At 35.3% G+C, this 24,631-nt stretch overlaps 2 protein-coding genes across 5 annotated transcripts in view; one reads left to right on the top strand and one right to left on the bottom strand.

The window, feature by feature from the left end:
• Positions 1-2,832: 2,832 nt before the first annotated feature.
• Positions 2,833-14,755, bottom strand: LOC113492667 (serine/threonine-protein kinase mig-15). Of its 4 annotated transcripts, none has more exons than XM_026870260.1 (22): positions 14,462-14,755; positions 14,201-14,266; positions 12,915-13,122; positions 12,636-12,812; positions 12,234-12,465; positions 12,011-12,139; positions 11,692-11,925; positions 11,540-11,610; positions 11,372-11,456; positions 11,005-11,131; positions 10,699-10,719; positions 10,513-10,609; positions 10,291-10,420; positions 9,986-10,112; positions 8,516-9,457; positions 7,339-7,461; positions 5,493-5,886; positions 5,196-5,416; positions 4,924-5,114; positions 4,236-4,362; positions 4,015-4,149; positions 2,833-3,949 (listed from the first exon to the last, which is right to left on the bottom strand). In XM_026870260.1, exons 1-22 carry the CDS (start codon positions 14,525-14,527, stop codon positions 3,689-3,691), a joined length of 4,164 nt encoding a protein of 1,387 aa, XP_026726061.1. In that variant the 5' UTR covers positions 14,528-14,755; the 3' UTR covers positions 2,833-3,688. The 4 variants fall into 4 exon arrangements, with proteins under 4 accessions (XP_026726061.1, XP_026726062.1, XP_026726063.1 ...); XM_026870261.1 differs by having other exon boundaries at positions 2,833-3,937; XM_026870262.1 differs by having other exon boundaries at positions 5,493-5,703.
• A 4,582-nt stretch (positions 14,756-19,337) lies between these two features.
• Positions 19,338-24,631, top strand: part of LOC113492666 (transcriptional activator/repressor GIS1) — a 57,063-nt gene continuing 51,769 nt past the window's right edge. Inside the window, exon 1 of the mRNA XM_026870257.1 lies at positions 19,338-20,159. The gene's annotated coding sequence lies outside the window, so the exon portion shown is untranslated. The remainder of the gene's footprint in view (positions 20,160-24,631) is intronic.

The following is a 24,631-nucleotide window of genomic DNA, read 5'->3' as shown; positions in this document are numbered from 1 at the left end:
GACGGAGAGATTCCGTAATATTCCGCGTACCGGAAAGAGTAACCGTTACTTCATTCGTTCCTCCATTTACGACCGAGGAAAAGCAATTCCATAGATAGCGCAAAAACTATTTTAGTCGATTGTTCAATATTAAGTCTCTGCTGAACCTAGTTAATATTTTTAATAGACGATGCAGAAGAGCTGCGTTACAAAATTTGATAAAAATCGATTGAGCCCTTTAATAGTTATGGGGGGTGAAAGTGGAGAAGAATAACCGCAATATACCCGAGTGAGGTCTCAAATGAAAGCGCACAGATAAAATATGCCTGATGCCTTCATTGAGATTGTTGTAAACATAATTTGATGAAAAAAAGAACTGGTACAGAACTTGTGTAGTATGTAAAAAAACAATACTATAATTAGGCAATTTATTATAAATCATAATATTGACGGTACTTTAATAATATTAACAGAATCATTATGACCGCGCTGAAGTTGATTTGTTTACTTTATTGACGCTTATGCTACGCACCAAAACGCAAAGTGAGATTTCCATCAATTTGATGCCAAAACAAGTGGCAAAAATAGAAAATTACTTTACAGTTTACATTGAATCAGCACCTGTATAGCGTACTGCCGTCAACGGTGAACGGCGTCCGTCACTAAACACTAAAGTCAACTTCAATTTGACAACTTATCAAAAAGTCTAACTTAGCACTGGTAAACTATTCAAAAATAAATTGTTATTAGAAATTGAAAGCTTCATTGTCGAAACTAGAAATAACTAAAAGCGGTTTAATATAACATTCAACCAAATTTATATCAAAGCTGTTAAATCTAATCTAATTGACTAGTGCTAAAGTTGTGGTCAAAAAAGTTTCACCCAGCAAACAGGACTATCACAGCGATAATAAATAAGTTGCAGTAAGCTGTAATATATTGATTTAGATTGTAAATTCAAAAAATAGTAAAATTAATTAATCTTATGAAAAAGTAGGCATGATGCAAGATCAAGAAAAGGTGCTAAAGTATTTGGTGTCAGTTGAAAAGTTAGCTGAAGAAATATTATCAGACAAACGTGAAATTATAATGTTAGACAAAAGGAGAAATCATAACCGTGAAGCATTGCGTGATCTTTTAAAGTCCTCGCAACAGAAGTGTTGGGTAACTGTAGGATCTGTTTTAATTAAACATAATCTGGAGGCAACTAAGTCCCTATTAGAAGCAGATCAAAAACAGTTGAACATAGACATTAACAAATTGCGAAGTGACCTCAGGGTAAAAGTGAACAACTTGAGGGATTTGGAAATGCAACCTCCTGTACAGGGGTTAATGTTAGTTCCTATGTCACGAGAAGAAACACAAGGATTATCAACATCAAATTTAATACCTTCATAGTACTCAATAATAAATAAGTTAACATTTTCAGTTGTATTTCATTTATTTAAAAGTTCTTTTCCCTTCGTCAATTCAAAATGGTTTCTGTTGGGAAGGAGTGATATGTAAGTACTAGTACCAGAAATGGATGTGATGTTACAATTGATGAATATAAGATAGAGACATTGTATGTATACTAAATATTAGGATTGAAAATCACATTTGGTTATAATGATAATCAATACCGCTGAAATTATCCATTTATCAAATTACAGTATTGTAGATATATTGAATATTGTAGCTTCTAAAATATATCAACATTTTGACTGAGCTTTATGTTACCCAACTAGCTGTAGCCCATTTGGCTATAATATAATATAGAAAAGGAATTTTCATATTAATCCACTGGTTTCATAACAATTCTTACTATTTTGCTGTGGAGTTATTTTAAACTTATTCCCTGAAATAAAATGCTGTCAATGCTAATTTTGTTCCAAATTAAGGCTAAACACATTTATTTTCATAAAAGTCGTTATATTGGGGATCCCTTAAGAGATAGATATAGTTATCCTGTTGCGGACTTTTATACACACTTATATAGCATCAATATGGTGTTGGCGTTGAAACAGCGCACGCACAGATGCCGTAGTTTCTAATTTTGTAACATTTCTCATGGCTGCTGTACTCCTATTGATGACACCGTATACCTAGTATGGCTGTAATATTGTGATCAAACAATCAAATCCCATCAAAAACAATACTTGTCAAAAAAACCAAGTCTCGCAACTCAGTTGTTCTGCGGTAAAAAGTCATGAGATCCATGAAAAACAAAAAGATCCAGAATTTATCTATAATATGTATGTATTTAGGAATATATAAGTAAGTTTATCAGTTGTCTGGTTACCATAACACAAGCTCTGCTTAGCTTGGGATCAGATAAACGTGTGTGAGTAGTCAATAAAATAATAATTTGCGGTCTTTTCTAGATTTTTTAATTTTTCATTGATTCATACACCAAACACTACTTATATTCCAAATTTGAAGCTTCTAGGTCTGCTAGAAGTGTCTTAGACTTTTGATGATCGGTGAGTCAGTTAGTGAGTGACAAAATTAAGAAATTTGACCTGTTATAATTCTTAAAAACTGGTTCAAATTGATTGAAATTTGAAATATACGTGTCTTTACAATGCCTGCATGGTTACTGAATTTCAGTCTTCTGGTTTTATCCACAACGAAGTTACAGGGGGTCGAAAATGGTCTGAATTGCTTCGAGAAAAGGATGGTACGGCCGTGACGCTTTTTTTATTAATGCAAAAAGGCTAAAACTATAGAACTTCGAGACCATAACAAACCTGGCAAACTTTCAAGCTATCGTGGATCACTAGATACAGTCTGGTAACAGACCGAAGGAATGGTTAACCCTTAGGGTAGGGGACTCCTATTAGTATAATATAAGAAGTAATAAAAAGGACAAAATAATTTTATGATTTTATTGGGCTAAGGTATTTCAAATAAAAAGTCATCAAATATATATTTTCAATATGCACAGTTATATCTTTATACATGTAAATCATATAGTACATAACAAATAAATAATAAATATTACCAAATTTTTAGGATTTATCCATTAATAAAAATGTAGTTTGGTGTGATAATTATAATACAAAGTGACTTGACTAAATGCCAATTTGTTAAGTGAATTAACCTTATAAATGTAAATTGAAGAATAATTTTACATTATTTCTAATTGTGTTTTGTTGAATGTTTGTCAATAATTATTTATAACCTGTCAAACATGGCATTCTCTTTGTCATTAACATAAAATAATTATGTAACCAATTAATAATAATCATCACCCAACTAGCTTAACATTATAAACAATATGGCATATATGAATTATTGATTTCAATTACATTTTCTTTTAGAAATAATCAATTGCAACATAATATAAAACCTAAGCACATTAACTTACTTATGCGTAATTGTCAATATCAAAACATTTATCCTAAAGGTTATTGCTTAATAATATATATTCCTTAATAGATTGTAATGAAAATTATCTCCATCAGTACAAAATGCCACATTTACTAAGAAGGTCCTCGAATACTTGAATGTAATAATATTAATTTGTGGATTGTCTTTTGAGCACATATACTAATTCTGTCACTATCACAAGTCTTTGAATTTCGAGTGGCCAAAGCACATGGTTTTTTTTTATATTGACTAATCTACTGGCATTATCTTGTACAGTACGGGCATGCACTTAAAAAGGGACGCCGTGCGGTTACAATCACAGAAGAGCGGCGCGCTCGATGCCTGCTGCGCACTGGCACTACCAGTTGGCCATGCCGGGTTTGTTGAGCGTCATGAAATATATCTGACATGAAGATCCACCCTTTGCGGAGGAGAAGAAAACTTTGTCATTACGCTCACATAAAAATTTAAGTCGTTGTGCTTTCTTGTGCATAAATACACCGTCGAGGTGACCAGTTTCCACTGAACGAATTTCGATTGCTTTATTGCCCCATCCCATTATCTGTCCTGTGCCTATGTAGGCTACTGAAGTTGGCATTTCACCCCACTGGAAGAAAACCAATGTACATGAATTAATTTTATAAAATATCTGTCTTAAACAGCGAACGAATTGAAAATACAAACCTGGAGAACTATATTCTTGCTGACGCGTCCGTAAGTGTTAACATAAACGCCTTCGTTATCATAGCATAACAACAACTGAACACCATTAGAGTTTGGCAGGGGCACAATGCAATGTGGCACAATTGCTCCTTGTGTCTAGAAACATAAAAAAGTATGTAGGTAAGTACTAAAATCGAAATTACTTTTTAAGTGTTACTAATGTTCTGAAATATTGTTCTTACATGCTTTGGAATATAAATATCATAGACAGTGGCAGTGTCTAAGTCAACGGCATGGAAGCCATCTGCGGATCCATAAATTACTTTCAGTCTTGTACTGTCTTCAATAGTCAAATCTACTAGAAGAGGCCTGCAAAAAAAGGTATTAAATAATCAAAACTTGTTCCCATGGTCAGCAATATATTCTTTGAATATGTACACATCCAAAAGTCTTAGCAACACATTTACAAAATCTGCGAACAGTTCCCAGACACATTGGCTAGCTAGGTGTTAAAAGGCGTGCCATCTGTCGTCTTTGGCAAGGTCACAATTAAAATAGGGAATCCATCATCTAGGAAGTGGTTCCTTACAACTGCTCGATAGATACCTATACATACAACTGATATTACGAGGTCAGTCAAACTTAACCGCTAGGTTTTAAGCTACAATTCTGATGAAGAGGTGTTGTTGTCAGTTTATGTGTTTTATACTACACTATGGGTGTCAAATTAGAAGGCGAGTAGGGATTTAAGAAGGTAGAGCATATTTAGTGCTTATAAAAGTAAGTTAATTTTCCATTACTTAGTTGATTTACGCAGGGGATTTTGTTTAATTCATTAAAAGTCGATACTCCGTGATAACTATGTAACACAATAAATAATTTACTACCTGTTTGTCGATAACAATACTCAGAAAAGTTTATAAGACATACCTATGTTGCAGTTCACCGAAGTTTTTGAAGGCCATAAATTTGTGATATGGTTTAGGCGCCCACGCGTATATCTCGATCGAGTCTTTCAAGGCGATAACCAGAAACTTAATCCTTTCATATTTCACGATACGGAAATGAACCGCACCTTGAAGTTCGCCAACATTTATCCAACCATTCCTTCTCTCGGCTTGCTGCAATTTTAATGTAGTTAAGAAACAGATAGAATTCATAATGTTAGGTATTTTCAGCTAAGTAAATCCGCTATAACTTACGTCGCTGAGTCCGTCAGTACGTAGGATTTTGGACTTCAGCCAGCTAAGATAGTATACTCGTACACGATTCTTCTTTCCAGATACCGTGACGAGGATATTCTGGCCTTCTAACACTTCCATCTGTTGGAAGCGGCGACGTGAGATCAATTGGTACACTTTTCCTTGACCCGAACGATCCAGTAACATCAATCCATTCTCAGTGCCAATAAGCAAATTAACTCCTGTAATAAGAAAGAATATGACAAATAATAAAATATTAATTATGTCGTGGACATTCACAGACGTTATTTTACTTACCCCATAATGCTGCGCAAAGGATTTCAGAGTTAAACCTCTTTTTATATTTACGTATTTCGGGCGTATCAGAGGACAGGTCGTGCCCCGTGGGAGTAACATTAACATTGACATGGCTCTCGCGGCGGGAAGCGTTTCCGCCGGAGCCGCCGGTGCCGCCGCCGCTGCCGGTCGAGCCGGCGCCGAACCCGAACGTGAGGAATGAACGCTGCTTCTGTTGTAAGGAAAGGAATTGTTGCTGGGATCCAACGGACGAATTTGAAGGTGAATGCTGTAGAGGGTGGGGAGATGCGGCGCCCGACACGAAAGACTTGGACGGTGTGGACTGCACCGAGGAGGGGGCGGGGTGGTGGTGGTGGTGGGATAGGGGAGTGCCTCCGGCAATAGCTTGCCGATACTGGAACAGATAAAACAACAAATATTACTCTTACTATTCTTATATTAAGTGTAATATAACATCAAAACCATATATTTTAGCAGCTAATTTGGCCGCAGCATCAACCATTTGAATTAATAAGTGAATGTTAGTCAAATAAGGCCACCTCCCGTGGATTAGTTGTCAATTCAAATATAATTGGAAAGTTATTAGCTTAATGGCTTTTATCTACATTCATGACCATAACATTAAATGTGATAATGGTACGTTAAAAATCAGGCATGAACTTCATTTGTGCACATTCATAAATATGAATTCGACGCAATAGGTGATACTGACATTATAACATTTTATAATTCTGTGTCGCCCAATTTTATCAAATAAATGTTTTATTATGATCAATGTTAATATTGCCTTCCGTTTATTGCCACTTAAACATTATTTTATTCCTTTCAGTAACATGTTGCCGTTATGTAAACAATATAATTAGTGACCACTTTGTAGAAGAAAATTCCGACAGCCGAGTTGGTAAAATAATAGCAATATTAATGACCCGTAAGACCTCTGCTGTAGTTATAACTGTTATTTAGAAGCCCTTCAGTAAACTGGACTACTTTAGAAAGCTTCAAGAAACAATATCGATCTGCATTCGGTGATCAACAAAATATTTTCATACATGATGAAAGCGTTTGAGAGCCTAGAAAATGCATAAATACAAGGAAGATGTAAGATACAGATCTAACTTTCAACAAACAACAATCTATGAGAACCTTAAAGCGTTTCGTCTTGCATCAATTCGTTTCGTACTTACGCAGTGTTAACAGGTGTCTGCAAACCGGTCGCGCAGTGGCTCCAGGATGTTTGCATGATTGACAACCATTATCACATTAATAGGATAAACCAAAAGCTTGAGACACCACACAGTCATGATCCGTATCAGGAGCTTCCAACGGTCCAGCTTCATTGACTTGTACAAATAGTTATCATGATACAAGTGGCTATTATTTGATGTTTTCATGGTTTACCTGACTTTGCAATAATGGTTTCACTTACTTGGCAATCTAAAAGTACTGGGTATATGTTGGGCATGTCAAGCGGCTAGCGTTGGAAGCACCTTGGTTATTTTAATTATGAAATCATCATGGCATGTTACGAGAGATCCCATTGTAAATTAACCCTTTAAGCACGTGTACGATGAAAATGTCACGCATCATAAAAGTAATAATTTATTAGAATTGGCATCATTACTATGCGGTGAGCTAAGTCTATTATGTATGGCGTATGATGACAATGCCACCAGTGGAACACACTAAAAGCAAGTCGGGGCTACTTGGCCAACTTGAATAGTGGATTGCTAATATGCGTACATTGAATCGCATCAATTATGTTATAATGTTATAGATGTGTCCAAAATAATGTATGGGTAGGTCTACGCATTGTAGAGATTACTGTGAAACAAACGTAATGACTTACCTCTTCGCTAGTTGACTTGTCATGTCGCGGCGGCGTGGTGGGCTGGCCGGCCTGGCTCAGGAGGTCGGGTAGCACAGAGCTAGTGCGAGATCCGCTGCCTTCGTTGGCACCACTCGACCGAACCTACATTCAATATCATACTATTACACGTTATTAAGTCAACACCCGTATAATGCTTTTATCTCACAAACAATACAAACAAAATCATTATTTAACAATACAAAATAGACAAAATGTTCTTAAAATTTTGATCAACTAATTACCAGGCTTTTATAAAATATTACGAAATATATACTTAAAATGCGTTATTTATAGTATAATAACACTAACTTTACAAATAATTATATTACATTATTGTATAAATACCAAGTAAACTTATGTTACTTTTTACTTATTTCAAACTTAAAACAAACTTGTGTAAATGTATAGCAGTATTAATAAATTGGACAATAACAGAGCTCGACATACAGCGACAGCCAAACATGCAGTAGTAAAACACATTCACAAATTGATGATTGTTTCTTGCCAGCTTCTGTGACATGGCGTTAGGCAGCATTCCTAAATTGGTTAATTTTCGAGTGTTGATGTGGATATCGTATAAATTTTGCATTTGTTCATTTCTTGGCAGGAAGACGGTATTCGCGTGTAGACAATGAAGTTTTAGACTTGGTTAGTTTATGAGTTGCGTGACACATGTTAGGTGATGAAGCTGTTAAGAGAAAATAATATGAAATCTATGGTTTTAATTTGTCCACTACTTAGTTAAGTGCTTATGCTCTACCTATCCGTACCATTTGTCTTCCCATACAATAAGCGTACTAAAACTATATTCAGTCTAATAACTAGATAGAATCTTATCACGCCAAAATGTAAGACGTATGAGCAATATAGAAACACAAAACCCTTCTCATTTCATAAATACACGAGCTAGGTAATTTTAGTAGTATATTTAATAAAATACAAGAGCCGTACACCATTCCCATACAATTAGATAAATATTGTTATTTTAAGAACCAAAACCACTACAATCTACATACAGATCCAAGTTCCTTTTTAAAAAAGCGTCCATTTCATACATACGTAGATGTTAGTACGAACCATGTTAAAAAACCAAACCCTCATACCAAATGTAAGTATAAAATATTAATCAAACTATCCTGAGCAGGGAGCAATTTACCTGGTCCTGAGCGAGTACCGCTTCCTGCCCACAACTTGTCACAAGCTCTGTATGCCGATTATACTGAGAATTTCTGCGGAATACAATATCGGATTCAGTCTTTTCTCTGCGAGGCTTCACCATGCTTGGCTCATTTGCATTATCCTTGTTCTCCAAAGTATTGGCAGTCAAGTCCGGTGTCCCAGCTTTTTCAAACGAAGTACTGCTGGTAAAGCAAATGCTCGTTGCTGGCGAGTCACTGTTTACGCTGCTTTGTCGACTAGGTCCGTTACTCTCACTGTCTTGCCTGATAAGTGCAGCAACGTTTTTGAGGGCATCAATAGGATTCGTTACAATTTTTCGCTCTGGAGTTCGTCTTTCTGCCTTCTTTGCGTTCCCTTGAGCAGACATTTTCAAACTATCATTGGTCTTAATAAAATCCGTTAATATAGGTTCTCCAATCGACGGTTTAATAACTTGTTTCCGAGAGTTATTGAAAATGCCACTCGATCTGAGTTGTTTAGTGGCTCCTGCTGGACTTTCATGCTTCGGAAAGTATATAGCGGAGTGACGTGTACTGGGCAGCGGGAATAGATCTGAATTCTCCCTTCGAAACCCTCGGAAGAAACGGTTTGGAGAATTGGCATCAGATTCTGGTTCTTTCTTAAATTTTAAAATATCAGTTAACTTGTCCTGCGTAGACTTTTCGCTGGGCTTTTGAAACAACTGTTTATGTCGAGAAGGGGGAGTGGCGATAGCTTTGTATTTCGACCACGCATCTTCCATTTCTAACCGCGACTGTCGTTGTAGCTGAGCTCGCTTTTGTTCCGACTCTTTTGAGTTGTCCTGTTTTTCTTCTTTCTCAGTATTCTTCGACGGGAAAAATCGAGCAAAGTCCCAATCCTTGAGTAAGACTGCTTCGTCAACGTCAGACTGCCTTTTATCGCTTTCAGTATTCTCTCTCTGATGAGTGTCAAACATGTCCGATACAAAAAGTGCATATAAATAATAAGAATAGGTTTAAAAATAAAACGATTAGCATTAATGCTCACTAATCTTACATTGGCGTGAAAACCATTCAATAAAATAAAATTTCAAATTTATCACATTTCAAAACTATCACATAGGGAGCCCATTCTTCGCTATTTTGATTAAGCAACACACACAACAGCACATATGCCACGCCCAATTGGTATAAAACAGCTGATAAATCATATTATGTTTTGCCAAAACACGAAAAACGATGTTATTAATAACATAATGTAACTAGCTGCCGTTTTATTGCATCGGGTATTTCGTAGACACAAATGTGATGACAAGAATTATTATGTTACAGATGTAGCTGAAGATATTTAAAAATATTAATTAGAAAAGGGCTGCATTTGACCTGAATCCATGTAAAGTATTGTAATGGAACTCGAAGTAGGCTTTTATGATCGGATGGTGTTGTGTTAAGACTGGCGTATGTGAGGTTGGCACCGTGTGACTTACCCTCTTCATGACGAGCGTGCGGTCGGCGTGCGTGTCGTCGTCGTCGGGCGTGGGCGGCAGCGGCCGCGTGGGCGCGCCGCCACCTGCGCCGCCGCCGCCGTCCTCTGACACCGCGCTCAGGCCCGGCCTGTAACAGAACTCGGGACTGCCAGGCCAAACAAAACCGAAAGGATGGGGAGGTTCAAACCAAATAGGACAAAATAAAAGTAAATGCAAAAAAATATAGAAAAAACGGGTTCATTATTAGTATGTTGTCTGATAGGTATAAATGCATCGTCAATACTTGTTAATGATTCAGCACTTACAGTGGCTTCGGCGGGTCGCTAGCTAGCAGTGTGCCGTCATTGCGCACTCGTCCTCCACTTTCTTCGGCGTCGGAATCGCTATCGGTGTCTTCTAAAGCTGGTTCAGGTTGATTCCTTTCTACTGGTGGTCCTAAGTTATGAAAAGGGTTAAATTTTTAGATGTTACTATACTGTTCAGAACGGTAGAAACTTATATGGTCTTAGTTCTATAAAAATAAATACCTTGTCCATTAGTAGGTGCACGTGGTGGTCGATTAGGTGGTTCGTTACCCGATACAACGCCGAGTTCGTTAAGTTGCGCAGCCAACTTGTCCAAATCCTAAAAATAATAAATATGTTTTATGTATCTTGTGACCGACGTAACTACATAATACATAAAAAATAAATGCAAATCATATATAAACCTACCTCAGGCCTCCTCATTGGAATCTGCGGTTGCAGTTTAAAGTTGTGCAAAGAAAGATAACAGCGTGACATGAAAATAAAAAGAAAAAGCCAATAAAATAAAGGTAAAAAACCACACTTATATTCAATTTAGCAGAATATTGTCATAGTCAGGATATGTGATGGTATCGCAATCTTTGTCACAAATATTTGTATCCTGTGAAGATAATAATGATAACACACCAAACTTAAAACTTGAATTCGTGAAATTTCAAGTTTATGAGACTGGAAATTTCCTGACTTAACTATCTTATTTGCGTACACACATACCATAGGTTTGAACATATTGTGATGTGATCCACGTTGCGGAGGCTGAGGCCCGCTGGCCGGAGGAGTTCCGTTGTTAGACCCAGAACTATTGGAAGAACCCGAAGACTTTGGTGTTGGTGGAAGAGGCCTATAATAAGTAAGGAAATTCAAATCATTCAAAATCAGCTAATGAACAACGAAAACATGGACGTTTGTTTTTCTTTTTCAGCTCATAAATTATGGATTTGTTGTTATGCCTTTATATTTGATTTTATTTTTCTAGTTTTTGTTTATAGTTAGAAGGATTAATAGAATTGCTATTGAGTTAGAACATTTAGGGTACAAAACATGGCTATGAATTACGACATCAAGCACAGAACATATTTACCTATATCTATTAGGCTGTTGTGCCTGTGGGTCCGGTACAACGATCAGTCTTTGCGGAATAGAAGGCCTTGCCGGCGGGCCAGGCTCTGGAGTGGCAGCAAACAATACAAAGTTAATTAACGTCACAAAGTTAATGAAGAGAGCGCCTTAAGTTAGCTTGTTATTTTACCTGGGATTTCCTCACGCTCATCGCGCTTGTTACGTTTCGGCGGGGGTTGAGGCTGCGGAGCTTCGGCGGGTCTGGATTATTACACAAATTATAAAGTTATAGTCTAGTCAATATGTTATACAATGAGATATGTGAGTGGCAATAGCACCAACCTGGGACCTTCCTGTATCTGCTGGAAGTTACGTCGCAGGGTGTCCCCACCCTGGTGTGCGGCTGCGTTGTGTACGATGGACGAGGGCTCTCCCGCGACAGCATTCTCTTCTTCCTCTCCCTCTGAGCCAGAATACTTGTAGTCTTCTCGCACAGAGTTGTCCTGCTTTCGTTTCTTACACCTGTCTATATGATCTTTCAGTTGTATCCTTACTTGTCTCTCAGTAGGCTGATCTCTATAGCAAAAATAACAAGTTTATCATTACCCATCCATGATTCTATATTTATTATGATTACAGAAAATAACAATAACCAATTTACCTTATAAATGCATGTTTTAGAAGCTGTTCAGTGTATGGCCGTTGATGGTAATCTTTCACTAAAACAGTTTCGATGAAACTATGAAATTTTTTAGCCCATTTCTTAGACTTTAGACGCGGCGGCGGGTTTCTGCAATAACAAGTAATTCATCATTTAAGTAAGTTATTATGTTGCTCATATTAGTTGACTCATTTTTATATTAAATGCTGTATGTGATAGGCACCTTGGAATGAGGAAGAGAGCTCTCATAGGATGAAGATCACAAAGGGGCGGTTGACTTTCCGCCATTTCAAGAGCGGTGATACCGAGCGACCAAAGGTCAGAACGATTATCGTATGTTGCATCAGGGTTTTCATCGCACGCAATTACTTCGGGCGCCATCCAGTAAGGAGTTCCGATAAATGTGTTTCGTCTACCTATAGTCCTATCCAGTTGTGCAGACACTCCAAAATCCACTACAAATTACAAAAAGAGAGTAAATAATATGTTTAGTAGGTCATCAGTATAAGGAAATAGAGAACATTAGATAGCAAGAACAATGGCTGCAATCTTACATATTCAACATTCAACAAATGTTGAAGTAAATATTACAATGTTTTATCAAGAAGATGTTTGTAATACATACCAAGTTTAACTTCAGCATTGTCTGTAAGCAAGACATTTTGTCCTTTGATGTCACGATGAATAACTTTATTGGAGTGTAAGTAACTGAGACCTCTGAGAATTTCTCTACAAATGTAAGAAATCCACTCTTCTTTTAATGACTGCCCTTTTGTGGACTTCACTAAATCTGTCACAGATCCTAAAAAAACAACATAGATAAAATAAAGGAATGTAGTAAGCTATCCATAATTTGTTCTACACATGAAATTTCAAGTAAAATGATTAAAGTAGTGACTCATACCTGCACCACAGTACTCCATGACCAACCACAGTTGGTCATCCTTCCCTGGCGGGCTCTTTTTGATAAAAGCTCCATAATATGTGGCAATATTGCGGTGATTAGAGTACTTTTTCAGCACATTTATCTCAAGCTTTATCTCTTCCTCCTCATCTTGTGTGACATCCATAACTTTGATGGCGGCAAGTTGGCCTGTTTTTGTGTGACGCCCCTTAAATCATAGCATTGTTATTATAGCTGAGTAAACAATAAAGTTATTCTTGTTAGTTTGTTTAAGATGCAACAGATCTGACATGTATGTTTAACATTTGTTTTGCATTAAGATTTGTTGTAATGTATGCCATTAATTATACACATAAGCATGTTGAGGGTTATCCTTATTATTCATCTACTGAGTTATATTAAGTCTACCAGTTTATTTTCTTAATTATACATGAATTATCTTTCTCTATGAGTAAAATTCATTATTACTTATACTTTTAAAGTAATTTTTCTACTTTAGTTAGTCAAAATATTATTATAAAAAAATAATAAAACTAAAATAAAACAAAATATTGTTATTGAATACCTATGAAATTAAAATTTTATACTTTTTTACATTTTCTAAGCCCCCTCTGTGAAATGGTTTGGAATATATGACATTGACTTATATGCCATAAACTAAAATTATTAAAGATAGAAACAGATGCTTTAGATGTCTAGCATATTGGAATGTTTTAATACTCATTAAGCCTTCATAGTAGATATTTCTTGCAATCCTAATATTCATTGAATAATATATATAAAAGAAAATATTATATTCATATAAAATTTATTTCAGGTGGAATTTGTTAATTTTCTACCTTCATTTCTGATAATAACAAATTCTTACAGTCTAATTATTTTCATTTCATATTAATCTACAGCATAATTTATTAAAACCTTGAGATATGTTAATGATAACATTAATTAATTAGTTACCTACCAAACAGAATATAAATGCAGAAAACAAATGTCAAAAGATAACATAAAAATGTTTGTATAACTATAAGTAGGTACTTCTATGATATTGAAAGCTCTGATGGATACTAATGAAGTTCATTGACATTAATAGACAGTACTCTTTAATTGTAATGCTTTCATTGGAGCCTATTAAGTTAATTTTTATTAACACCATGACATGAGTTGCACAGTGAGTCTAGAGCAAAAGGATGAACGATCTATTTAATTAATGATATATCAATGCATGTACATATAGGTTTCTACAAGGTAGTTTATTATTGAACTCCTTATTTTAATGTAGTACATACCTTGTACACTTGTCCATATGTGCCATTTCCGACTACTTCTATGAGTTCAAAAATACCGGCAGGATCCTGAAACGACACTAAGTATAAATAAAATAGCATAAAAAGGATAATATGCCATTTCAAAGTAAACCTTCACTTATGAATCACGCCCTGTGAGATCATTGCCCTTTGATTACTTTTTTTCTGAAAGTTGTGGGTGCCCCTGCGTTTTGGACATTCAGGATGGCTTTATAATATGAATAGAATAGCTTTAAAGTTTACCTTTAGTGCGCTGAGGTCAATGTCGTCCAATGAACAATTTACAGACGGTGCTAGTTGATGCGCCATTTTGAGTATATTGTCACACACGAAGACAAAGCACGGGAACCTCACATCAATATAAAAAGCGTATAAAACACCTAAATTATGACATTGGCAATGAGATTAGAAAATTTACTATATCACACGATTATACAATTCGTAAAACTCATTGTTTACACTTAAAATTAAGTAAATTACAGATACACAATTCGTACGTCGCTCACACACCCGGCAGGGATGCCAGAGTAATAAAAAAGTAAAGACAGATTATAACAAAAACAAATTTTGACACACATAAATAAACGTCATTGTTGCCATAAAACAACAGTTTTTTTCGATATTCAATGTTTTGACTATTATTTGTACATTTTATCACCATAAAATTAAACGAAATTAGAATTCAGAAATTATGCATAAAACATCTGAAATCAAATGGTTTAAATGGAACAATAGCGACATCTATGTGCCATATCTGAAACAAGAATACATGTTCTGGCAGAACATGTATTCTTGTAGAACAGTTCTGCGGTTTAGGAGGTGCTAGTGCGCTATAGCTGCCTAGCACGTACAAGTTGTAAACCTAGGGAGGAATCACCTTAGTAGTAGTTAGTAGTTAACTAAGCAAAAGCTTTCTTCACATGGATAAATAAAAAAATACATCAATTTATCAGTGTTGCTAATTTACTGTTAACACTGTTACTACATTTTATTCTACCCACATCTTAGTGTTTTATAGACATGAAATATATTACACATATACCTACTTACATCGTAACGAACACTAAAAGTTGTTACACACTTGCCTATGTTGCACGTACTGATTTACAGAGTCATTTATCAAATATGCATGTTGTGATTTTGCATACAAACTTGACTTTTAGCACTACGATGATCATACATGCAAATTTCGATATTTTACATGCTTTCTCTAGTAACTTGTCCGAAGCGTGATAAATCTTTATGCAATATTCATTACCTATACGACAACAAGACATAAAATCAATGTAAGATAGTAATAACTTATTTCAAATATGTATTTTTTTTAACAAAATTTGTATACAGCCTAGTATCATTAAAGATAGCTCTAGCAGATACTTAAATGCAACAGACTTCATTGTACCGACAGTGATTATTCTGCCCCGTGCTCAATTTCCAATTATCGTGTTGGCAAAATGCTTTGAAGAATACGAATAGTGTCATTTTAATCCAATATCCATTAATTCATCGGCAATTGTAATAGCGGAATTAGGGCCCTGAAATACTGTCTACTGGAGAACGGTTATTTAAAGCAGGTGCTTATATTTTTATAAATTAAGTGTTAACCTGGGGGATATAGGTCTAGACTGTTTTACTGAGCTAATATAAGCTCATATTTACGACCTACCTACAGTACCTATACTCGTCGGGTTTGGAAATACTTCATATACGAGAATCTAGAAACATAAATTTAATAGTAAAAATACATTTTTGGCGTCATTGGCGTAAGTTGCGACCCAAGTCTTGTTAAGCTTAGCTTATTCGAAATTATTATTTAGTGCAACTTAAATGGACATATATGTATAAATACTCCTAAGTACACGACATAGTACATTTTAAAGATGATAATGTTTTTTATTGTTGGTTTCTCTTAAATTTCGACGGTATGTGTTACACGTTCCGTTTGTCTTCATATCGCCTAAACGGAAGGATCGAAAATGATGAATATAAAGCTACTGAGGTGGAACGAATCTATAAAACAATCAAGAAATGGTTTCAATGAATTTTCAAGAACTATTTCAGTAGTCAAATAGGTATACAATGCTTAATCAACTTTGAAAATGGTTCAAAAACTAACGAAGCAGTATTAAGATTTGGCTGGTTTTGAGAACACACCTACACAGCTTCCTTTTACATACTGAGATCGCAATCACTCTTTGTCTGAAACCTACACGTCAAAATTATCTTTTTTATCAAAGATTTAAACCGCGAGTGCTACAGTTTTAAAGGGTTTTGAACATAAACTCTGCCATATAACGTACAAAAATAGGTAGGTACTTTGCACAGCCAGCGACAAATAAAAAGATTAAACATTTATTGTAGGCGGGCGTTGGTACGCTAGATTAGGTCGAGTGATTTAAAATATCACGTTGCTACGTTCTTGGCATTTATTCGTGGTATGAAGTAAGTAAATATCTGTGTTGTTTTAATTCAGGTGTCTACATTGACACCTAAATTCTATGAGATTAAGCAATTTCAAATGACGTGTAAGTAAATATTAGTTTTAATGGTTTTTTGAGATCATATTATTCACACCTTCGCAACTGTGGTTTGTTTTCCTCATCGGTTATGTTGCCTCAGATATTCAGCTTATTTAAAAAACAACCTAAACCTTCTTATAAACATGTAAAAGTAATTTGGGCTACATTCATATTTTCGACCTACTAATTTAATTCGAAATCCAGCGTTTTTGTCTTTTATTGATGTAAATGGGATACTGAACATTGCATAACACATTTAGTTAGATAAAGTATATTGATAACTAGCTGTTGCTCGCGACTTCGTCCGCGTGGTTAGAAAAAGTATAAGTTAGGAATTTTTGAACTGAAGCCCTCGAAGATAAATAACTTTCCGTTTTTTTCCACATTTTACATTGTATCTTCGCTCCTATTAGTCGCAGCGTGATGGTATATAGCCTAAAACCTTCCTCGATGAATGGTCTATTCAACACATTTTTTTTCAATTTGAACCAGTAGTTCCTGAGATTAGTGCGTTCAAACAAACAAACAAACTCTTCAGCTTTATATATTAGTATAGAGTATACATGTATAAAATTGTATGTTATTTATCGTGTGTCGTTGGGTATGGGATGTCTCCTTGCAAATTATCGTGATTAGTTTTTGGATCTTGTCGTTAACCATGCCAAAAACCAACCCTACATATCTTACCTAGGGTTGGTATCATCTCTCTTAAAGTTAAAAGTAAGTCTGTTGCAGGTGTGGAAGCGAGACGGGACTCTAAACGGCAAAGAGTGACGTCTTGCGTTCACAACTGCGAAGGTTTTAATTTCAGACGTGGATAAAGTCACCGACATTTAATTATTTAAATATTTGTAATACGGAAATAAAAGAAAGAGCTTGGTCAATAAATGTGTTAATAATATGATTAAAATGCTCACTATTTGTAATTTTTTGTTTGTTTTGAATGTGATTAAATTTCATCAATTTCTGGGACTGAAAATAACTTTGTGGGTACAATGTTTTCTCGATAAGGGCATTCCCATAGCAGAGTTAGGAGGTCTCATCGTTTAGTACATCTCCCTATTACGCCAATTTTTCTTGTAGGATGTTAACTTGTTTGGTTGTGCCCATGCCTGCCATGTCGTTTGTTACTAATCCAATTTATAATTATTTATATTTTTATATTCTGAGCTCACGAGTATTGGGTTCAGTTAAAAGTTTCTACTTAGTAAGCTGTAAGTACATATTTTAACAATGTTGAAAGTTGTTTTTTATAAACCTATCATCGGTGACTTGATTACGATATGTGGTTTGCCTAATTATATTTAGGCAAACCAAGAACAACGTATTAGTGGATCCAAAATGATAAAACTTTTACCTTTCACCTTTAATCTTTAAAATCACTTTTTGCTGATGCATTTGTGATTACTTCGTAAAACCACATCCTGGTACATTGTAATTAAATAGTTAGAACTATGCGAAATATGGGCACTTATTGTACGTTTACAATAATCCATTTGAAGTGCTTGTGGTATTGATTTACTAACATACATTAGCATGATAAGTGCAGTGCCCGGATCTGCTCACGAGGCAGTTACACTATTAACGATTGATCTACATCAATTTTTATTTATAGTTCGATGAATCACACAAAACCAAAGTATGGAATCGCTCGACGACTCCCTTTTTCAACAGCAATAATATTAACTTCGTTTTGTAGAGGTAGGCCTTTTGGTTTAATGCACATGAAAAACCATCACGTAATTAATATAGAGTTCATAAAACATAAAAACACTGAGAAGTTATTGCAAGTATTTTGATCCATGCAGAACTCGAACTATATTATTACAATTGATATTATGTTCGATAGAGCAAGTACTTAATAGTGCTGAAAGTTCGGAGAAGAAAGGTATTTTAAATAACTAGTGTATCTTCTTTAGTTAATAAACAAATGAATAAATAAATGCGGACAACTAAATGGTCGCTTAAACAAGAAGTGTACATTCTTTTTAAACGTTAATTAGTCGTAGACTGTTTGAGGTACCCACCAAGTATATCCAACCGAAGAGAAAAATGTAGCTTAGACATCGTCTATAGGGATGAAAGGAGATTAAATTTCTTATTTTTGAGGGATCCATATTCTCATAGTTGCCATTATTGTGCTTTAAATTTTACTCCACTTTTTTATTTGCCTGTTTTCGTTTATTTTTTTAACATACGCAATCTCAACGCAGAACCTTAGTGCGAGTGGAAATTCCCAAGATAAAGTTTGAAAAAAGTAAGGCAATATTTTGTTTGTTTAGGCAGTGTTACAATGTTAAGTTGTGAAATGAAATGGAAAATATCAACTGGAACATTCCAGACCAGGTCATTTCATAACACAAAACATTGAATGTACGACGGACAAAGTCAAATATTCTGCCGATTCGAAATGTTCCATACAATAGTCAATGGACAAGATTATAATTCATTCATTAGTGTAATCGTGATACATCATGTTTTTATTAAACACGCTATTTCTACGAAAATAAAACCTGTAAGCTTGACGTGTCAGATTTATGGCTACTGTGTTAATTTAACTATTATTTTATACACTGTTTACAGTAATAATATTTGAACAGTTTCTTTTTTCTATAAGGCTGTGTTCAATTAGTCAATCAACTAAAACTTCAATTTGACAAACCTGACACGTGAAAGATGCATGTTTTTAATTGAATAGCTTTGATAGATTATGAGTTTATAATGATTACGTAAAAATAAGTATTTCCAAAGTGAAGATACTTATGGCCGTGTATACCGGTTACTAGCCTAGATAGTTGGCTCGACACGACGTGTGGTGTTGCACAAACCCAAACTAAAATTATTGACTAGATATTATAGAAGTAAAGTATAGCCGCGGTGCTACGTGCGCCCGCGCGGCCGTGCATACCGAATCGTAAGATCAAAGCACGCATAGGTAGTTACTTTACCTACTCCAACACCCACACAGGCGCAGGCGGCGTCACGTAGCGGCGTGTCTTGCGCGCACACACACTCAGAGTACGCGAACACTAATAAAAGTATAATAAATGTTAGCGAGACACAAGCGCGGCGTACGGTACTATTTGTTCGGGAGGGAGGTTGGAGGCACTCATACAAGCGAGGGAGAGGCTGTGTCGGCGCGGCCAGCCAGTTTACCGTTGCGAGGCGCGTAGTGCGGCCGGACGCTGGACCGCCACCCGCGCGCCGCCGGCACCGAAGCTCTCGACCCCGCCTGGACGCGGCTCGCCCGCGGGACTCCCAGCCCCAGACGTCCCAGTGCCCCCACACCTGTTCACGAACTCTATGCTCTACGCTGCTCTTGTTTACATACTTACAGACTAAGTGCTACTACTCGTGCTTATTTCACTGGAGTGTTAATCCGATTTCAGAATATTTATTGGATCGCTTCATCACAGGCGAAGGTGAGTTTTAGTTTTCTTTATTTTCCTTAACTTCTAACAACAATACAGTTACACTACAGACAACAACAATTAAGTTTGAGTAACTGTTTTTTTAGATATTATCAGTTAAGTATATAGAGCCTTGATTTTAATAATGATTATCGTCACATTCAACTTCTGACTGAACTAGTATAGCAGTTACGATGGAAATTTGTGAATTAACACACTTGTTAAGGGATTGTAACATCTTTAAAAAGAATACTGACGTTTATGAACGCGGACAAAGTAAAAAGTTTGTAATGTTTTAATGAAACTGCTGTAGAGATAACTGTGGGCGGTGAGGCAATCGTTGTATAGCTTACCTTATAAGTTGCATTGATTATTATGTCTTGAGCTTACCATAATAAGAATATAATATGTACTTTTAAAAGGTGTAATTTTGTTATCGTACTTGTGTATTCAAAAACAGATCTAGTTTGAGTCTATAGACATTATTTTGTCATGTATGAACTCTATTATAACACTAAGTTTACAAGAATGCTAGTATTGTATATGTTCCATGAATGAGTAAATATTACAAGCGCGTATTACCACAATACAGGTTGAATCCCACTGTGTTCCGTGGCATGTCACTTTGTGTTAAAAAGATATCAACGCGCCAGCAGCACCTATTGAACTCGTGCGAATATTGCGCACTATATACATTATACACACAACATGACATACAGTTAGTATCTATACGTTAGATTTTCTCTATATTTTTCTCACGATGGACCATACATAATGTAGGTAACGGACACATGCATGGATTTCGTGAGAGAAGTCAAATAAAGCCTGCTGGCAATTATTAGAATGAGGAAAATTTATAAAATAACTGACAATCATAGATGGAAATGCAATGCGATTCTGTGCCACGCGGAATGTTGAGTAAAAGCGTTGATGGCAGTAGTTAAATAAAGATTTTCCAAGATTATACATTGTAGTCATCACGACAGATAAATAATCAAACAGTATTTATACGAGTGGGTTCATTTAGTTTGCTGGAATCGTGTAGGACTCTTATTAGATTTTGGCTCTCGAACTACAGGTTCGTGCTTCTACAGTCATAAAACCGTTTAAGCTAAATTATAATTCAAGTATGAACGGAAGAAAAACTTGACGTCATATAAAACCGGGGTTTGTGCAACCAAGTACCCATGTTTTATAAGTATAGTTATCTATATCCGGTTAAGAATTATCTTTATGGGTTATTAGTACAGATTATAATGAACACTTGTTGCGTGTCTGAGACACTTATTATATACAAAAAACTAACACGATACTAAGTGGAATTTAACAGGATTCATGACATAATTATATTCCTTCCGTTAATGTAGAAATTGGATTTACTTCATGTATGTTTAATATGAGAATCCGCTTAGAGAATATGAAAAAAATCACTCACTAGTGATCTTGAAAGCATATTGTTTGCAATTACAGCCTTTACGATACTAAAGACAATTGTTTTAGTATCTTAAGCATTTTATAGCGGGCCGCGGTTACCTTCAGAGTAGTATTGAATTGGACAAAGGATATGACGTCACAGTACGAATTAGCCCGTGGCGATAGTACAATGAGATGGCATGAAGGTGATGGAGCTTGTTAGCCGGCAAGGGGAGCGCGTATTGTTCGCGAAAACCGAACTCCGCGGAACAAATGAATGTCGGCTTATGTTATGTTGAAGATAACTTGGTACTCAGTGCTTACTATTGAGATGCTTCTCTTAAAAATTTAAAATATTTGTTTTAAATGTATGAATGCTGTCAAGAAGGTCTACTATTTTGTCTAAATTAAACTTATCGTTTCCGAGATTTATATATCTAGGTACTAATCCTACTTACAAATCATAGTCAAAATATAGTGTATATAGTGTAAACACAATAAACTTGATTGAGTATTCTAAAATGAATATTTTACATGGAACCTTTGCAGTCAAAACCTATAACTTACATAAAAGATATAACACTGCACTTGTTTGAAAATGCCAACGTTTTTAAGAAACCTTTACATGTTTATTGCATATAAAATAATATTTCGTATGCCTTACACAGAATCGTAAATATACAATAAACATCAAAGAAATGTTTACAAGTATTTTGAAATAAGAATTGTTAAGTTAAAGTTTTTCTTATTTCTTTATACGTGTAGCCTCCACTGAGAAAAATAGGCTTATAGAAATCAGCAAGAATACTTGAGTGTTTGTTTGATAGAACTTAGGTATTGATTTTTCATCTGCGGATGAATGCGATCTAATCCGCATACGTCTATTGTCTATACTTTGACAGGTACATATAGAAATTTATTTGATATGAACTTCTCTTTAAATGTATCAATTCTACTTTTATTATAAAGTTTGTGAAGAGATGCGGATGTTAGTTACTCTCTTTTACTCAAAATTTGGCAAAGTGATAGATTTTTGCTTGTGCTTACAGAAAGAGTACTTTTAATTTCCAATTAAAAAGTTGCCACAGATTACTGTGAGTTGCAGATATTTTAGTAACAACTTTAAACACAGCATGATTTAAATTTGTATTAATTCTTGTCTGTAATTGAAAATTTAAATAAATATGTACAGTAACGGTTACTCTATAGGCGATCAATCAGTTTCGGATCAGTAATGATCTATTCAAACTATTTGGATGTTGCAACTGAAAAAAGCAGGACATTAACATTATTATGATGAATGTTGCTTTGTTGTTCTTATCGAGAATCAGAAAGAAAACATAATGCGTAATGTTCCTTCACTTCAAACAGTTTAGACACATTTTTGTAACAAGTTTTATGAAAGTGAAAGAACCGTTGCTTAGCTACATAAATAGAGGTAATTACGGGAAATCCTACAGGTTTAACTTAATGCTCATCGCAAGTAACAAATGTTTAAGTTTTAAAGAATTTCATTTTCCTGGAACAGTCCAAGTTTTGCATAACACGTGACATTACACGGTTAAAATTAGTTTTAATAGGTTTATACTTTATTGACATATTGATTTATTCTTAATAGCCGTATTTAGAAAATCTTTATGTCACTGCCACATGGTCACAAATGGGAAGTCAACATATTGTAATTTTGGCATATTCCTTTTTTGTTTTTATTAACATAAATTAATAGATTTATCAACAGTATATTACCATATATTACGCTTGGGCCTAATCAGATATTCATCATTTTTAACTGCACGGATAGCCGAGTGTTATAGGTCAACGTGCCAAACCCACTGCGCGATATGTCACGGGTTAGACCCCGCGTAGTAGAAGATGTTTTGAGTCTGGTTTTGTGAGTCTTGTGCGGAGCAATTTTTAATTTCTTAATGCGGGGGTCATTTTATTGTACTTTATATTATCTAAACTGTAAGGCATTAAAACATAGGGTATTTTTTTTCTTATAAAAAATATTTCATAGACATTAAATTTATCGACGCAGGCTTTTTATACTTGTAACAAAACGGTTCGACTAATTTGAAGGGGAAAAACCACAGTTCTCAGATACTTAATAACGAAGTGGTTCGTCTTTTGTTTTGTCAGCACAAGCGGTGTCAGAGTAGGTGCAACTTAATGTTCAAACTATAAAATTTAATACATCTATACTCTACAAGGTTTTATATAGGAGTAGTGATATATCAAGTCTTTTCAGACACAATAATACCACTGATTCGCATTTTATGTTATCAAAATTTGATCACCAAAACTCGCTGAGGCACAACCACTTTCTTCAAAATTACCCTCGTTGTATTTTTCATTACATTGCTGTTAGAATTTCTTCTGTTTCTCCTAAAACAAATAAACAACCAACATTTACGGTCAATATAACTAAAGAATATTCAAGTATGTTAATGCGAGTATGCAGTATTATAAAGGACAGAAACGCCTGCACCGATTCTTCAACTTTAATGTACGTTCATTAGTTATTTGTATGTTACTAAATGTATTGTTAAGAGCAGTGAATAGAAATAGCTCCGTGGATGCTGAGCATGAGCGGGGTTGTCGTGGCTCGTCGGCGCATGATCGTGTTACGCAATCCGAATGCTCCACACGACGGCATCGCGCCACCACAGATATTCTATTACTATAGGTACCTTATAATGCGTCACGATTTGTCCTTTTAATTGTGTTCCAATTTCAGACATTTCAAATCGCAGTGTCTAGCCGATCTCGTTTAAAAGACAATATAAAGCATTATTATAGTCTGCTCACACCTCGTCATCTTTTTCTATTCTGGGTTGCCTACGTCTCAATTAGACAAACATATTTTTAGTGCAGCGATATGTTTGCCGCTACAAAAATCACACCTGCGTTGATAATGATACGAAATTAAACTTGAATAATGCAGAATTCTTGTGTATTGTAAGGTTTATATGGCTACTGGGGCTAATAAAATTTTATGGGCCTATCATTACGTATAAGAATGTGCTATACTTAGACCATATCCGTATGTACTAGCTCTAGCTCTACCTTTT

The sequence above is a fragment of the Trichoplusia ni genome, chromosome 4 (genome assembly GCF_003590095.1).
Source record: "Trichoplusia ni isolate ovarian cell line Hi5 chromosome 4, tn1, whole genome shotgun sequence".
Lineage (NCBI taxonomy): Eukaryota > Metazoa > Arthropoda > Insecta > Lepidoptera > Noctuidae > Trichoplusia > Trichoplusia ni.
The sequence above is the reverse complement of the archived record's forward strand: the minus strand, read 5'-3'. Positions and strand labels throughout refer to the sequence as shown.

What these genes read in the sequence shown, in the direction of transcription:
- LOC113492667 (XM_026870260.1), bottom strand. Translation starts at nt 14,527, where the DNA reads ATGGCGCATCAACTAGCACCGTCTGTAAATTGTTCATTGGACGACATT. An exon ending in CAATGCTGAAGTTAAACTTG is followed by an intron (nt 12,466 to 12,635) that starts GTATGTATTACA and finishes TGTAATTTGTAG; the next exon opens with TGGATTTTGGAGTGTCTGCA. An exon ending in TTCGGTGAACTGCAACATAG is followed by an intron (nt 4,363 to 4,923) that starts GTATGTCTTATA and finishes CTTTTTTTGCAG; the next exon opens with GCCTCTTCTAGTAGATTTGA.